Raw genomic sequence first — 17,759 nt, 5'->3', positions numbered from 1 at the left:
GGGGAAGAGAACTGGAATCTCAGCCACACTGTTTTGAAAGTTTTTCAGTTTTCAATATAAATAAAGAATTATTATGGTTGAAACCCTTTAATTCCTTTCCGGAAACCTGTTGCCTATATTGTGCCATGTTAGGCATGCAAGTGTGCGTAAATGAGGCTTTCACTGCGTTTGGACACTTAATGAGCTCAGAATAGCCAATTGCTGTGTATTCCTATCAGGGGAAGAGAACTGGAGTCTCAGCCACACTGTTTTGAAAGTTTTTCAGTTTTTTATATAAATAAAGATTTATTATGGTTGAAACCTTGCTTATTTCATGCCCTGTGAGCTCAGGCAGTGTCTTAAAACGAGGTTTTCGCTACTATTTGACATTTAATCAGCGCAGAATAGTCAAATACTGTGTACTTTGATCAGAATAAGAGAACCGGAGACTCTGCCACAGTGTTATGAAATTTTCTCAGATTTTAATATAAATAAACATTTATTTTGTTTGAAATCCATTATTTCCTGTCGGGACACCTCTTGCCTTTTTTGTGCCCTGTGAGCTCATGCAGTGTCTGAAAACGAGGTTTTCGCTACTATTTAACACTTAATCAACTCAGAATAGTCAAATACTGTGTACTTTGATCAGGAGAAGAGATCTGGAGTCTCACCCACACTGTTATGAAAGTTTCTCAGATTTTAATATAAATAAACATTTATTTTGTTTGAAACCCATTGTTTCCTGTCGGGACACCTTTTGCCTTTTTGTGCCCTGTGAGGCATGCAAGTGTCTGAAAACGAGGTTTTCGCTACTATTTGACACTTCATCATCTCAGAATAGTCAAAAACAGTCAAAGTCAAAGTTTCCCAATTCCTAACATTAAACTTCTTGTCGTGTTTGGGTCAAATCTGATTGATTTACAACTTAAAACACTCGTAAATATTGTGTTCTCTGTAAATATTGTGTTCTGATTGCCTCAAGGCCTTATGATATCCTCTACACTGTGCACTTGAACATATAGAAGTGATGATCACCACTTTCACTGAATTTTGAGTGTTTTAGTCAACCTTGTTACACCTGAAGTGTTCCCGGTCAAAAGTGACAGCCATAGGAAATGATTGGATATCCAGATTATACTCATCCATCAGATGAGAAAATGATCCCCTTTACACCACCCCAACACACACACACACACATTTCAGACTGAACGTGAATGTCTTTTGTGGGTACACATCTCTTTCCCGTGCTTATGTGCCATCCTCCCATGTGAACCAACTTCCTGATGAAACAATGCCTCATATCTTCACACGGACTAGCCATGTGTCTGTTATGTGAACCCATCCCTTTCGCTTGCACTCCTTTACTCTGAGCACTATGAGTAGGCGACTGACCACGTGGTTATCTGTCAGAGAGGCTGCCTATGTTTGCAAGGCCCACTCTGACCTGAGTGTCAAATGGCACTCTTGTGCATGATTTCACATATACACACACACACACACACACTGCAGTTATTCATGTTAACCACTACTCTGAGACATTGTTCACAGCTAAAGAGTGTTAAATAAAAATTTGGTGGTGATTAATGGTTTTTGTGTTAATTTAAGTGCAGTTAAAACAGACCGGTCAAATTTGACTGGGAACACTAAAGTAAGGGGTGGGGGGTGAACACGACAGGAGGGTTAATATTAGAAATTGAGAAACTTAACTTAACAGTGTGGCTGAGCCTCCAGTTTCTCTTCTCCTGATCAGAGTACACGGCACATGACTATTCTGAGCTGATAGTGTCAAAAAGCAGCAAAAACCTCATTTACGCACACTTGCATGCCTCACAGGGCACAAAAAGGCAAAAGGTGTCCCGACAGGACATAATGGGTTTCGAACAAAATAAATGTTTATTTATATTAAAATCTGAGAAACTTTCATAACAGTGTGGCTGAGTCTTCAGTTTCTCTTCTCCTACACAGCATTTGGTTATTCTGAGCTGATAGTGTCAAAAAGCAGCAAAAACCTAATTTTCAGACACTGCTGTGGCTGACAGGGCACAAAAAAGGCAAAAGGTGTCCCCAAGGGAAATAATGGGTTTCAACCATAATGAATGTTTATTAATATTACAAATTGAGAAACTTTCATAACAGTGTGGCTGAGACTTCAGTTTCTCTTCCCCTGGTCAGATCACACAGAATTTGGTTATTCTGAGCTGATTAAGTGTCAAAACGCAGCGAAAACCTCATTTTCGCACACTGGCATGCCTCATTGGGCACAAAAAAGGCAAAAGGTGTCCCAACAGGAAATGCTAGAAATTCTAAAAATTTGTCAATAGAGTTTAACATAGCATTAACATCATTTCACACGGTGTAAGTCAGCAGTTGTGTGTTTGAGAAGTTCACAGTTGTGTTGGTGCTGTGCATGCAAACAGGATGAATACTAGACTACACCAATCAGGCATAACATTATGACCACTGACAGGTGAGGAGAATAACACTGATTATCTCTTCATCATGGCACCTTGTTGGTGGTGAACATTTTTTCCTCAAAGCTGATGTGTTAGAAGCAGGAAAAATGGGCAAGCATAAGGATTTTGGCGAGTTTGACAAGGGCCAAATTGTGATGGCTAGCTTGTGGGGTGTTTCCGGTCTGCAGTGGTTAGTATCTATCAAAAGTGGTGCAAGGAGGGAACAGTGGTCAGGGTGGCCAAGGTTCATTGATGCACGCGATTGATGCGAAGGCTGGCCCATGTGGTCCAAACAGACAAGCTACTGTAGCTCAAATTGCAGAAGAAGTTAAGGCTGGTTCTGATAGAAAGGTGTCAGAACACAGTGCATTGCAGTTTGTTGCATATGGGGCTGCATATCCACAGACCAGTCAGGGTGCCCATGCTGACCCTTGTCCACCGCCAAAAGTGCCAACAATGGGCACATGAGCATCAGAACTGGACCACAGAGCAATGGCAATGGAAGAAGGTGGCCTGATCTGATAAATCATGTTTTCTTCACATGGATGTCCAGGTACACGTGCGTCGCTTACCTGGGGAACACATGGCACCAGGATGCACTCTGGGAAGAAGGCAAGCCAGAAACTGGGTCCATGTGGATGTTACATGTACCACCTACCTAAGCATTGCTGCAGACCATGTACACCCTTTCATGGAAATGGTATTCCCTGATGGCTGTGACCTCTTTCAGCAGAATAATGTGCCCTGCCACAGAGCAAAAATTCCCCAGATCTCAGTCTAATCGAGCATCTGTGGGTGTGCTGGACAAACAAGTCTGATTCATGGAGACCCATCCCATCTCACAACTTACAGGACTTAAAGGATCTTTTGCTAACATCTTGGTGTCAGATACCACAGCACACCTTCAGAGGTCTAGTGGAGTCCATGCCTCGATAGGTCAGGGCTGTTTTGGCAGCAAAAGGGGTACCAACACAATAATAGGCAGGTGGTCTTAATGATGCCTGATCTGTGTATTTTATGCATAATGAAACTGTCCAGTTATTTTAACATGAGGACTCTTCTTCAATTCAAATTCAAATATAAAGTCAAATTCATTTTCTATTGACACATATTTCTGGTGATGGTGATTATCAGTGATTGATGAAAACAATAATGGATATCTATTTTTTTCTTTTTCTTTTTTTCAGATTTTTTCAGTGTTGTTGTGAGTGGGTTATAAGGACGATTATGGCTTTTTTGTTATTCAAAGATCACCACTTATTTATGTTGACATAGCAAACTGATATTTTGTGATCACAACATGCAATAATTATCGTTCTGTCTCCAGAATAACATAAATTAATCTGTTTCTTTTAAGACTCCCAACTTTACAGAGGTACTAAATCACTGGAGCACTCCTTTAAGTTTGACTCTCAAGATAACAGGTCTAAAATATTGGAAGGACAAGTTTGGAAGAGCATAAACTCAACAAAAAGGTTTATAATTAAGCAACACCACCACCAACAACATCTTATTTTAACAGTCAAATATTGTTTAGGCTAGAGACATTTAAGACCTTTGAAAGACAAAACAGTACCTGGTTACACACTGAATCTGCCTCAACACAAAATGTGCAGACACTAATAGTGAAGTGAATCTATCATACACACCCCTTGCATTCCCTTTTTCAGTAAGATCCTCAATATACTTATTTGAGTGTTCTTAGTATTTGTATTCTACAATTTATTCTAAATCAACTACTGATTCATTCACAGCATACTACACTGTATGTCCAGCAGTGCTAGCACTTATGTTATATTCATATCATGCCAGAAGTGAAAGGACAGGATGACAACTTCTTGTTTACATGTAAAACTTAACATTTATGCTGTCATCAGAAGATTTCTTGTCACTTTGTCACCTGAGTTGAGGTATAAGTCATCATGTCAAATGGGAGATAACTGAGTCCTAATTATGGGGGTTGACAGAAATGTTGTTCCCATTTTACATCCATATCCACACTGTGTTTGACATAACATGACACCTTAGGAAGTGCTGCAGTGTGTGCTGAGTTTAGGGTTCTGTAGCCACAGCCTCTATTGGCTCCACCTGGGGTTCAGTGGTTGGGGTGGAAATGTCCTCCACCTGCTCTGAATCTGGTTCAGTCACGACCACAGCCACCTGCTGACACACACACAAAAGTGCTGAAATATCAGACATACTGAACTATAATTCAAGAGTTGGAATTCACACTCCATACAAACTCTGCTGTGATTCACTGGTGATAAGAACATATAACAACACATGTTATACATATAAAGTTCCATCCATCCATTTTCTTCTGCTTATTTGGGTTTGGGTTGCAGTGGCAACAGGCTAGCAGGGTATCCCAGACATCCTTTTCTCTAGCCTACCTTTTTCAGCTCCTCCTAGGGAAATTCCAAGGTGTTCCCAGGCCAGCAAGTTCTGTGTCTACCCCAAGGTCTCCTCCCAGTTGGACGTGCCCAGAAAACCTCCAAAGGAAGGTGCCAAGGAAGCATCCTAACCAGATGCCTGAACCACCTCAACTGGTTCCTTTTGATGCAAAGGGAACAGCAGTTCTACTCCAAGCTCCCTCTAGATGTCTGAGCTCTTCACCATAACTCTAAAGCTGAACCCATACATCCTAGGGAGGAAACCTATTTTGGCCACATGTATCCACAATCTCATTCTTTCAATTATTACCCAAAGCTTATGACTATAGGTGAGCGTTGGAATGTCAATTGACTGGCAAATTGAAAGCCTGGTCTTCCAGCTCAACTCCCTCTTCACTACCACTGTTTGGTTCAACGTCCAAATTACTGCTGATGGTGCACCTATCTGCCTGTCAATCCATCCTACTGTCACTGAACAAAATCCCAAAACTACTTCACTTGGGGAAGCAAGCACACCAAAAGGTTTAATGCAGAGCACAACGCAAAGTGATCTGACACTATGTGTGCAGAGATGTGGTTGGTATTTTCTAAGGCCAGAGCTGAGGAGGACACTTCCTAGATATAGAATTCAGAAAAAATCAGGGGCTGCTGGTAGTCATGGTTACACACATTAGCGTCTCTCATTCTGTTAAAAGATACCTGAGATGGCTCAGCTGCAGCTAGAGCAGCCTGTACAGCTGGTGCAGGTGGGGGGCGAGTCTGTGGATAGGCAGGTCTCTGGCTGGGAGCCTATAGGACACACACACACACACACACACACACACACACACACACACACACACACACACACACACACACACACACAAGCACACACACAGTTAGCAACTCTCATGTTTGGTAAGAAAATACTAAACTATTACATCACATTTTAATATCTTTATTAAGATTTTATTTAACAACCATCTAAATATGTATATGTATGAATATTGTAATGCATGTGTGAATAAGCAAAACAATTAGTTAATGATGACATTATCTTTAATAAATCAATCTATTTCCAATGGTAAAAATAATAAAATAAAAAATGTTTGAGCATAGGTACTCATTCTTGGAAGCAAAAATAGTATAAATGTGACAAAAAATTCTAAGATTTTTAACTTTAACCATACAACTTAAAAGTCTTGATCAGCAAATGGAGCTGGTTCCACTTCATCATTCCCACGTAATTCCACAACCAGTCTCACCTACATCTTTTCATGCCACTTTAAATGTCTGTCTATCCTCCATGTATTATCTGATTTATTTTTTCGATTTTACCTTTTTCAATTGAAAACAGTACAAAGACACTGTGTTTTATGTTTTACCTTATCAGTTTCATTGATTTTGTACATATGTGCTTATTCTGAATTTTTTGTGACCGGGGCAACAAAAGACTTTTGGAACATCTGGAACATTTCAAGGGTAAAAAGGTTAATTGGTAAAAGTTGATAGTATCATGATTGGATATGAAAGAGGCATCCTTAAAATGGTCAGTCATTCACAAGCAAGTGCATGGTTCAACCTATATGTGAATGCAGTCCAATAGTTTGAATAGTAAACTAACACTTGGTTCAATTTTCTTGGAATTACCATGCATCCAAGCTTCTAATTAAACTGTACCTTTGTCATCAGCTTAACTACTTCATTCACCACTGATGTATTCACTTTACCCCAGCATTATTTGGGTATACTTTTAAGGCAATAGTATATCCAAGCTGTGCCTGTGTGACTTAGTCTTGGAATTTTTCTGCCCTATAGAGATCAAATATCATTAGATGTTTTTAGGTATCAGCGCTCACCTGAGTTCCACCAGCAGCAAGGACACTGAGTCCGAACAGCATGGCAGTGATACAGATCAACAGCTCCAGCACCAGGAAGATCACTAGCGTCCCCAGGATCCCATCAATCAACAGCTAAGCAGAGAAATTCAAGAATATATACAGGAACAGTGTGTCAACTGAACAGTGTTTTGCGCTGTGACTATGACAATTCCATGAAAAATATGACTGTAAAAGTTTGTTAAAGACTCAGTTAAAGACATGTCTGTCTTCTACATGCACGGTACAAGTCATAACAACAACACAACCTATCGACCAAAGTATTAGTTGTAACAGTAGTCAGTCACTTACTTTACACTTTTGCTCGATCAGCCCGGTGCATTTCCTGAAACAATGTTGCTGTAGTGGACAGTAAAGACAAAGAAACATGGAGTCTGCTTTTTCACAACATGTTGTGTCTAGCATGAATTCATGTGATTCTAAATGTGCAGTCATACATTGGTGATGGCTCTGTACATGCTTCATAGCCTGCTTCCTCTATTGCATGAAAAACAGAAAGGTGACATCTGGTGACTGCAAAGGCTATAGCATTCATACCATTTTCATACTCATCAAACTATTAAATTAGCCCTCATGCTCTATGGATCTATGCTCTCTTGTATTAATTTTATAGTCTTGTTTAGTATGATGTACATGTAAATGTACAATGACAAAGTTCTATTCTATTCTATTCTATAGATGTGGAGAAGGAGGGCTTCTGCTGTTGTCCAGTGAGAGGAAAATCCCAAGTGATCATAACAAGGTCATTAACACTAACAAACTAATGGGCAAAAAAAAGGATTCTTCTTAAATTTCACCAAGCTCTCTTCTCACTTGCCTGACAAGACTGGCCTCAAAATGTTCATAGTTCCATGTTTTCACACAAGATGTGTTTGAGAAATAAACATTTAAAATGTTAGCCATTTCTGTATGTTATCACACATACCTTTGCATATTAAATGTTTAAAATACCTTACACATACCTTTGCATATTAAATGTTTAAAAGTAAATATTTTAACACAAAGGTGTTGCTTCCCTTACATAAAATTTGAGATTAACAGTGAGGGCTGCAAAGAACTGGAGACATGGCTATTCATGTTTGTTATGGCCATTCAGTTAGCTATTATATATAGTGATAGTGAGCTTGGGAGCAAGACTCATCTTTTAATTTTACATATCAGTTCATAGCAGAGATGAGAAAAGGTTTGAGTACCAGTGAGTCAGATTTCCTCCCCTAACCTCAGTCCATATCCCAGGTGCCAAGCCGCAGCCCCACATTCTCTTCCCCAGTCCAAGCCTCAGTCTCACAGTTCAGTTATCAGTTGGTGCCCCTTCTACCATAGTAACTGCTTACTACCTGCCATTCCTCAGCCCCATGCCACATCTCGGGGGGGGGGGTTTGCTGGACAGATTTGCCCAGACCCAGTGGACAGATTTGCACAGACCCAGTCAAGGTTCAGGCAGTGGCAGAGTGGCCCAGACCGAAGATCCAGAAGCAGCTCCAGCATTTTTTGGGATTTGCAAACTTCTATTGGCGGTTTCACCTTGACCCCTCTAAACAGTTTGTGGTGGAGGTAGATGCCTCTGATACAGGTGTCTGGGCTGTTCTTTCCCAGTGCTTCCACAGACCAAAGGCTTCACCCCTGTGCTTTTTTTCTCCTGCCACTTATCTCCAGTGGAACAAAACTATGATGTAGGCAATCGGGAGCTCCTTGTGGTGGTGTTAGCCCTCACAGAATGGAGACACTGGCTGAACGGAGCGGAACATCTATAGACCACTGGAACCTAGACATCCAGACTGCTCATTGCTTTAACTCTCAACAAACCAGATGGGCTCTTTTCTTTGGCACATTCAATTTTAGTAACTAGTGTTTCCGCTACCACTGTCTTGGAAGGGCAGACCACCCAACCCCCAATGTGACCCTTGCCCTCCCAAGAAACTAAAAGATAAAAAAAGAAAAAAGTGTTACTTTTAATCACACTTTTTTAAACAACAGTGGATCTGCTGCTAGTACTACACTTGCAAAAGGTAGCCTAAGTAAGTAGCACTTACTTACTTAGGCTACATGAACAACTCAGCTCAATAGACAAACCAGAAACACTCAGCTGACAAAACTCACTGAGAAGCAATTTCCACTATTTCTGTAAGTGAGTGCTGAGTGTTCTCAAGCCTGGCATCTAGGCTGCCAGCACTAAACACAAGACAAGTCCTCCAAGCCTCAATCTAAAGCGAATGGTCATTTCCAACACATCAAAATAAGGACTGCTGAAAAAGACCAGGGTCAAAGATGGCTTATACAAGATCATGCACTCAAAAGGGCTGACTAAGTCACTGCCACTGGATTTAAGAATAAACTGCAAACATAAGTAGCCACTGGTTGCCACTCCTACTAGATGCAAAATGGTTACATGAGGTGAATAAACACCACTGAACTAAAAACACATTTTATTGTGTTTAGCTATGATAAATGACCAAGACAAACATGGAGTGTAACAGCCACACACCAAAAGGGTCACAATGAACAGACCAACCAAGATGTCTACTTGATCTGGGTGCTCAGGGTATTTTAATTTTGTAAATCATTTACCTTACATGTGACAGTTTATATGATCTGCATATGTCGGCATCTTTTTACATACAGTTTACTGATGACTGAACTTCACCAAACCTGTCATCCACTCATAACAACCACATTAATTTATTTATGGTTTAAACAGTCTCAGTGTGGTAAAGCCTCATCACAGAGAAAATTGTGGATAGAGCCAGTGACAGTGAGGAAGCGGACCCATGGATGTATTATTATGTATTATTGACCTCAGTACCTCGACTTGGGCGATGGAGGGCAAGATGATCAATAGTCAAATAGTCAAAAAATCTCCTATCCTAACCACTTTTCTTTGACCTCCCTGGAAAATGTCAGAGGTTAAGGAAAGCTGTGAAGGAGAATTGATAAGAACTTAGGAAAAAAACAAATGCGGTATTTAGAGAATCTGACTGCACTTACAGAAAGCTTTTTTTTGTTGTTGAAAAATTAAATTTATTTATAAAACATGAAAGATATGTACGGTGACAAATTCAGTGCTATAGGCTAGTTCAATAGGGTTTCCTGTCCAACAAAGAATCACACCTCCTTTTTTATGAGGATGGTAACACCATGGCTGCTATGAACAGAGATACAGCGTAAACTGCCATGGCAGCAGACCACAGGTAAGGTAAGTAACTCCTAAATTGCTCTAATAATCCAGTAAGTACAGGCCTCAGGAAGTCAATCAAACCAGACACACCCCCAAACATACCCTCTTTGAGGTGTAATATCTATTAAAATTCTGGAATTATTTTAAGAAGGGCCACCATTGGCCAACATTGATTAGAAGGCGTAAATTTAGCTAAGGACACCTATTGACTTATTTCTTGAGAGAAATTGATGTCAGTGGAGCCAGCAGTGTCAGGGTGTCAGTTCTGAGCCAGGGCTTTTGTTTTGTAGTTCTGTTGTGTTTGTTTTATTTCCTGTTTTATTTTGTTATCACTGACCTCCCTCTTGTTTCAGGTGTCTTGTCTTCCCCTTCCTTCTGTGCTCCCTCCTCCTGGTGATTACCTACCCTGCCCTAATGTGGTTCACCTGTGTCTCATTGTCTGCCCTGCCCCTGTGTATTTAGTGTCTGTGTCTCCCTGCACTCCCTGCCAGTTCGTCTTGTGCCTCTGCCAGACCTACCAGCCTTTAGTAAGAAGACTTTTCTCTCGCAGCCATAGTTTTTTGACCCTTGCCTGTATTTTTGACCTTGCCTCAGCTTAGCCCTCTTGTACCGTTGCTTTCTCTTTCTGCCTACCCGTGTACCGACCCCGCTTGAATAAAGGACCTTGTTTTTTGGTATACTCTGCTTCTGCCTCGTGTCTGCGCCTGTGTCCACACTGCTACCCCTTGACAAGCAGTTTTTTGGAGCCAGCCCTTGGTGGCTCTTGGTGATACTGCACTTTGAATAGGGTTCATTTTTCAGACCTGGAGTCAATGTCCACTTTTTATATATGGTTGGATTAGTGGACTTCACCAATGTCTAGGACTCCATTTCTAAACTAATGCTAGCTAGTGTTGTTGTTGTAGGGGAGCAGAGGAGACACATTGAGACAAGGCACGTGAAAGCAAGCATGAACTACACATCCTTTGGATCTGTTCTAAGTCACTGTCATAATCTGTCCTCGGTATGTTGTAGAGATCAGGGTGGAAGTGTTTGCAAAGTATTTTCATCAGCTCATCAGGCAGCTCATAATGCCTGTACAATGTAGCTAACAATTCTTTGAAAGTTTCTCTTGCAGATGTGTGAAATATCTTTAAAGATATCTTGCAACAACCATTGCACATTGGGCCGATTGCACTGTCTTTGGCAAAAGATCCCATTATCAATAGGTGGCAGGTTACATCTTAACTAACAGCACCTGAGGTTCTAGCTTGGGACAGTTTTACAGCCCTGGGGGATGTTGAACCCACAAATGTACAAATAAAGTGGTGATCTGCGAGTCCTTCACTGGCACACTTTCACAAATCTTGTGCAGATAGGCTGTATAACTGTGTTTGCCTCACCTTTGTCATCTGAGTGCAGACCACAATATTACCAATATTTTTCTTCACACTAAATCACTCATGCTGGTATTTTCACTGCTCATGCCTCTTATTTTTGCTCCATAAATGGCTACTAACAATGTCCATCAACATGGCCAGCTAGGAGCTACATTTAGCTAGGATGTTTTATGAATAAGACCCCTGGTGATTTTATAGTTTGAAACACTGCAATTCCAGTTCTTAAAATTACACAGTCGCTTATTTTGTTATAGTATCCAATAATGGCCCTTTACTCCCAAATGTCCACTCTTTTGACTAACACAATTCACCATCAACAGTGAGCTGGCACAACATTTGGAGAAATAGTGGGATTACTGGACAAACTCAGGTTCTGTGCCTTTAAAAAATAATGATTTGGGCTGGCACATTAAAGTATGCTTTTTAAAGTCCAAGCATAAAGTATCACTTAAGATGACATAAAAAGCAGAAATTACAATACAGGAAAATTTTGAAACTATAAACTTGTCATGGTGGCTGTTTCTACGTATGAAATAAATTGATTCATCAAATTGAAGTATTTTCACAGTGACTGTTGTAACTGTAGAAACATGTTTCTAGTGTGATTAAAACAAACTGCGACAAGAGTAAGAGAAGGTTTGTACGGTACTGTCCTGCAAACATTGTTTCAGTCCTGCACCAGGTAAGACTCCTATTTTCTAAAAACAATGTAGAGAGCAAATCGAGTCATTCAGATCACTTTTAGCCCCAGACTCAATTTTCTCGCAGCAATTTTGAGATTTTCTGAAATCACCTACCACAGAGAACCACAGTGCATTTTAACAGCTTTGTTACAGTACTTGCCAACAATATGGCTATTTCTATTGTTATATTTGTTATATGATCATTAAAATCTTTAATCTAAAGAATTTCATCTGTGTAGGTTTTAAGGATAATACCACAGCATGTAGCTCCAGTCTGCGGCAGTGTTCACAGTGGTAAGAGTCCTGACGGTAGGGCAGGTGTTTGGACATCAGACCCAGGGCAGCAGTGGCAAACGCAGCACTGATAAGATGCAGCACAAGGACGCATTTCACCTGCAAATGACAAAAGCTGTGAGCAAAATTGGGTAATTACACAAACCTACCTACAGAAAAGCACATGTGCTTGGAAAGCTACTATTTTATGATGCTGCATCATGCCTACATGCAGTTCTGTCAAGCATTCCTTCAAATTTGTCTGTGTCAGGCAGTGTGTCCCGGGTGTTAAGGGCGCATACATGGCCCTTCGGCATAAGGAGCAGCTTCAGATGAAGGAGCAGTTTGCAGACCCAGATCTCTTTCAAGGATGATTTACATTTTCATGATTAATGTGTTTAATTAATGTAATTACACTGACTAATTGATGACTAATGTTGCCATGCTGGCCTGTTTTTTTGCCTTGTTCTCCTGCTTGTTGCTGACCACTGTCCACTCCGACTTCAACTGCTGTGTATTCTTGCCTGTGTTTGTCTGCTGAGTCTAAATAAAGGAGAACTGTTTCTCTCTGGGTCATGCATTTTAGTATCTCTAACTCTGAGCCATGACAATCTTTCAAACTACTAACTATCTTGAAACATCCACTCGTATCATAACATATACCTTTTATATAATGTTAAAAATTCTAATCATCCATGCTATTGTAACTCAGCTCCTGTTCTATTTATGAAAAAGAGAAGGTTTAGGAGGCGGCCTAAGTTCAATAAATAAATACTTTACCACAAACATTTTTCTAATGTCAAAAATTCTAAATAAAATTAATTAAAGAACAAACTACTATCCACACAGTTACATTTTGGTTCACTAAAAAGGACCTAATGTCCTAATTCACTTTTAGGGAGATCTTCTTTGCCAATAGCAGGCTAGTTGTTTGGTCAGTCAAAACATGAAATTTCAGTACAGTAGTAATAATTGCCTAGCCTAAGCGTTAAAGTATGTTGTAAAGTAGACTGCCCTTTAAATGACCACTGAATGAATCTATCTGAATGTGTATGTCCAACAGTGTGTGTCTGTTTCTGAATGGGTCCAGACTGTAACACAATGCTTTGATTTGCTCCACATTGTAGAAGCCAGACTCACCCAGAACAGAGTAGGTCGCCTCCCACTGTGGACCAGTACTGAACCAGACAAGGTCACCTGGTGGTTACAATTCAACTTTCTTAGACACAACATAAGTTTTAATAAGAAATAATCAAGTCCAGCGTGTATGTCTTGCAGTGCTAAGAAAAATATGAAAGGCATGAAGAGATTATGTGACCTGACCTGAATCTGGATATACATATTGTTTAACATTAACAAAACTTTACATTCAGTAGTCTCTAACTAACCTGTATGACAACGATCAGGAAGAGGGCCACATCCCCTGTAAAGTGGACCTCGTGGATCTGGAGCACTGAGGCACTCAGACAAAGAATCAAAGCCCCAATAACGATCTGGATAGCCTGAGGGAGAGGTTTGAAGAAGCAGGTAGAAGAGATGATCAGCGTATATGGTTCTCCAGATGCATTCCAAATATGGCAAATAGTCAGAAAGTCAGCTTTCATACACTTTAAATCAGAATCCCACAACCAGGGAAATATTTCTAATGAGGCTGATGACATGAGGTTACAATTTCAATATTCAGTTCCCGATACAGAGTTAGCTGTTACTTGGGACAAATGTATGTATATGTGAGAAAGAATCACTGACTGACAGGGTCATATCTAATATGTGGTCTGGTTTAAAACTTGTGAATGCTTCTGCTCACCCCCAGAGTCTTAGGTTCCATCTTGAGGTGGGACTGCAGTTGGCTGGGGGAGAGGGTCCCTACCACAGCCATCGGGTCTTTATCATTAAGAGCCATCCTGCTGTTGATGGAGAAATGGCAACTTTAAGTAGAAAATGAGTTGAGACAAGAAAATAATCTACTGGAATGTTAAAAGGTTTGGGAAGAATTTCAGGTAAGTATACAGTAAGGGGCAGCACAGTGGTGCAGAGGTTAGCACTGTCATCTCACAGCAAGAAGGTTCTGGGTTTGAGCCCCAGTTTGCCTGGGGCTTTTCTGCGTGGAGTTTGTATGTTCTCCCTGTGTCTGCATGGGTTCTCTGTGGGTACTTCAGCTTCCTCCCACAACCCAAAGACATGCAGGTTAATTGGTGATTCTAAATTGCCTGTAGGTGTGAATTGGTTGTTTGTCTATATGTGTTGGCCCTGTGATGGACTGGTGTACCCCTCCTCTTGCCCAATGTCAACTGCGACCCTTAACGGATAAGCGGTATAGATGATGGATATACGGCATGTACAGGGACAGACATGTATGCAAATTAAATAAATAAATAAAGTCTGTCTAAGTCTAAGTCTCTAAGTCTAAGGGGCATGTGGGTGATAGACACAGGCATAGGAAGCACTGAAAATCAGTCCTCCCCCAGAAAATTTTTACTGAAGTGAATGTCATTTCCTGTATTCTGATGACTTTTTACAGATGGTTTGAAACTTTTATCTGGCTATACTAGCATGAGAAAAATTATGGGTACATAATAGATTGGTCCTTGATCACATATTTGAAGATATTAAAAAGCAGAAAGTAAAGAAACTGATTTGATGACTAATTCAGAGCCATCTTTAAGATGGACCACTGAGAATAACCACTGTTTTTTTTTTTTACATTGAAACTTGATGATCTCTATGCTTGTATGCAGTTGCAGTTTCTCAGTTTCTGTTAAATTAATTTCTTGAATGTGGCCATGTCGATCTAATGATGTCCCATGGTTTAACAGAATTCTACTGATCAACAGTTGGTGGTGTAAACATATAAATGTATATATATACAATAAATATAATAAATGAATAAATAAACCGATTGCAGATGCAAGAGAGGGAATACGAAGAAAATGTATCTTTGCAAATATTCTTTTAAGGAAAGAGATGCATTCAGCACCTGTGATGGGTCTAAAAAATAAACACAAGCCAGGTTATACTGGGGGCAGTATTTGTTGTGGAAGTCAATTTATATGTTGTATTCAGTAGTGTTTCTGCATTGGACAGGAGGTGGAAGTTATGATGACATGACCCCTCATCTCTCCATCAGGTACAAAATATGGAAGAACATATCAGAGAGGATGGGGATACCACAAAATGAATCTTGATTGATTTTCACTCAGTGGAGTCCATTGAATTTTGGTCAACTGACATACACAAAACAGCTGACAATCAAGGGAATGCAGAAATATAGTCTGTTAATGCAGTTACAAGACACCCCAAAGATTCCATTAAGCAAAAATGGTTCAACAGCTGCCACCAAATCATGACTTTGCTGCCTTTTACTGGCCCCTACTATCATCAGTGTACATGTGTGTCCTTGTGTCTGGTAGTTCACAAAATGGAGAGCAGCTTTTTAAAACTCTGCTCTATAGTGCCAATAGTGGTCAGATGTTGAAAAAGTGTATAAATAATCCAAAGTGATAAGATAAGATAAGATAAGATAAGATAAGATAAGATAAGATAAGATAAGATAAGATAAGATAAGATGAGATAAGATGGAACTTTATTAATCCTGGAAATTCTTGTGCCAGACAGCTCCAAAACAGTAAAAGGACAAAGAAGTTAAATATATACATGAAAAAAAGAAGAAAAAAAAAAGAATAGAATGACTGTATGTGTTTAAAAGTACAGTCTACCCCACATACACTAGTCTACTACTCTCACAAATGTTTGTAACTCCATATTAGTCTAAATAAATCACAAGTCAACATAATTTGTGTGTACTAGGATTAAAAAAACACAGCAAAATCAGTGACAAGTTTTCCTGCTGTCCTTTACCTCCATGCTTCAGCTCCAGATATGTTGCCCTGAAAGATATTAGGTCCCCTCAGAAAAAATAATGGCAGTGCAATGGGATCTTACAGGCTTAAAACTGTGGAACAAGACTGTGGATGTTATTCCGGGTCCTTTTTGTGTAGTTTGATTGTTGTCCCCTAACAGGAGGTGCTCCACTGACTGGCTGCTCAGAGCTGGGCCACCATAGAGGCCCTGAAAGGCAATCCTTTGAACATGATGTTAATATTTGTCAAACTATCATTGTGTGTTTTGCACTTGTTAGTTAAGAAAGTGAAATTGGAGGAGATGCCCCACTCTCTGTCTTAGGGTCAGTGAGAGATTGTTGAGTCTGTCACACAGATATCTCTGTTTATTCAAGATGTCTTCAAGGGTATATATATATGAATTCCTAGAGTCACCAAAAACCAGGGACGTCTGCCACTATAGGAGACTACAAAAATACAGTGCTGACTTATCATCATCTGTGTATTAATCTGCTGACGCGGAGAACATTGAAGATGTGCTGTCGACCTTTTTATGTGCTATAGATCATAACAGCCACAAGCCCAGTGTTTAATTAACACTTGCGACCTCTATACAGAAACATGCGGAGAATTTGCATTCAGTCTTCGTTTAGTTTAGACTGAGAAACACATCCTGAACCAAAAAAAAAAAATCAGATGTGGTGAGTTAGAGAACGGCCCTCTGCTCCGCGGCTGAGACAGACGCACTGATAAGACCGCAGAGTGATTTGCCAGAAGCCAGCTCCAGGACACGACATGAGAAGTGACTGTGAAATGTCAAAGAGTCCCGCACGGATTTGATGTCCACAAACTGTGAGGACATACAAACAACTCGGATGCTAAATAAGCAATGACGCTTCGCTTCCTTGGCGCTGTTTTCAATGTCACTTCGTCCTGTCCCAGGCATCCTCTCCTGGTTTCTCCTGCGGGACAAAATGCAGTGAACAGATGATCTTACCTCAGCTGTGTTCCAGTTCGCCGTCTCTTTCCTTTTCTGCTCGGTAAAGATGTACAGCTGAGTGTGCTGTCAGTGTTGTGTGGCTGCTCTGCAGGCTGCAGCAGGGTGTGTTCAGGAGCTGGATTTCACTGCGGCACACTGATGCTGCGACTTTTTTTTTTTTTTTTTGGACTTGCTATGTGATGCAGTTCACGTTCATGACTGCAGCCTGCGGCAGGCTGGGCTGGGCAGGCTGGGCTCACCGTTACATAACCTGTAAAACGAAACATATATAACTCTAAATTATGTGGGAAGAACAATATACTGAATATAGATATGAACAATCATGATAACACAATATTAGAGACAGATTATAAACATGTATAGAATGTGAAGAATATGCTCAGGGGGGAAATCGGCCAACTTTCAAGTGCTGCCAGCAGACCTGGGCCACTTGACTGCCTTCCTACCATGAAGACCTGGAAAGAGGACAGACTACACAAATATACAAGGAGCAAAAACAAGACCATTCACACATCCAAAGGAACACACATGGTAGGAGAGTGAGGCAAAGACAGATCGAGTGACAGATGACAGGCAGATCCAAGTCATAATGATTTGTTTGATTCACAGTGCTAACAGTCAGGTAGACACATTCCACTGCAGGACAGTAGTTTCATTTGTGTGCATGTGTGTGTGTGATCTATCCAGGGTGTACCACGTCTCCTGCTC

The 17,759-nt window shown here is 40.4% G+C and overlaps 1 protein-coding gene across 3 annotated transcripts; it reads right to left on the bottom strand.

Moving 5' to 3' along the window:
* Nucleotides 1-2,056: 2,056 nt before the first annotated feature.
* Nucleotides 2,057-17,234, bottom strand: si:dkey-81h8.1 (uncharacterized). Of its 3 annotated transcripts, none has more exons than XM_018695453.2 (9): nt 17,049-17,234; nt 14,020-14,119; nt 13,601-13,714; nt 13,353-13,409; nt 12,195-12,332; nt 6,994-7,041; nt 6,664-6,777; nt 5,525-5,614; nt 2,057-4,595 (listed from the first exon to the last, which is right to left on the bottom strand). In XM_018695453.2, the coding sequence occupies exons 2-9, from the start codon at nt 14,113-14,115 to the stop codon at nt 4,485-4,487; spliced, it is 768 nt and encodes a 255-aa protein (XP_018550969.1). In that variant the 5' UTR covers nt 14,116-14,119; nt 17,049-17,234; the 3' UTR covers nt 2,057-4,484. The 3 variants fall into 3 exon arrangements, with proteins under 3 accessions (XP_018550969.1, XP_018550970.1, XP_018550972.1); XM_018695454.2 differs by having other exon boundaries at nt 2,057-4,592; XM_018695456.2 differs by lacking the exon at nt 6,994-7,041.
* Nucleotides 17,235-17,759: the final 525 nt, after the last annotated feature.

The sequence above is a fragment of the Lates calcarifer genome, linkage group LG3, assembly GCF_001640805.2.
Source record: "Lates calcarifer isolate ASB-BC8 linkage group LG3, TLL_Latcal_v3, whole genome shotgun sequence".
NCBI lineage: Eukaryota > Metazoa > Chordata > Actinopteri > Centropomidae > Lates > Lates calcarifer.
This window is presented reverse-complemented; position numbering and strand designations above follow the sequence as displayed.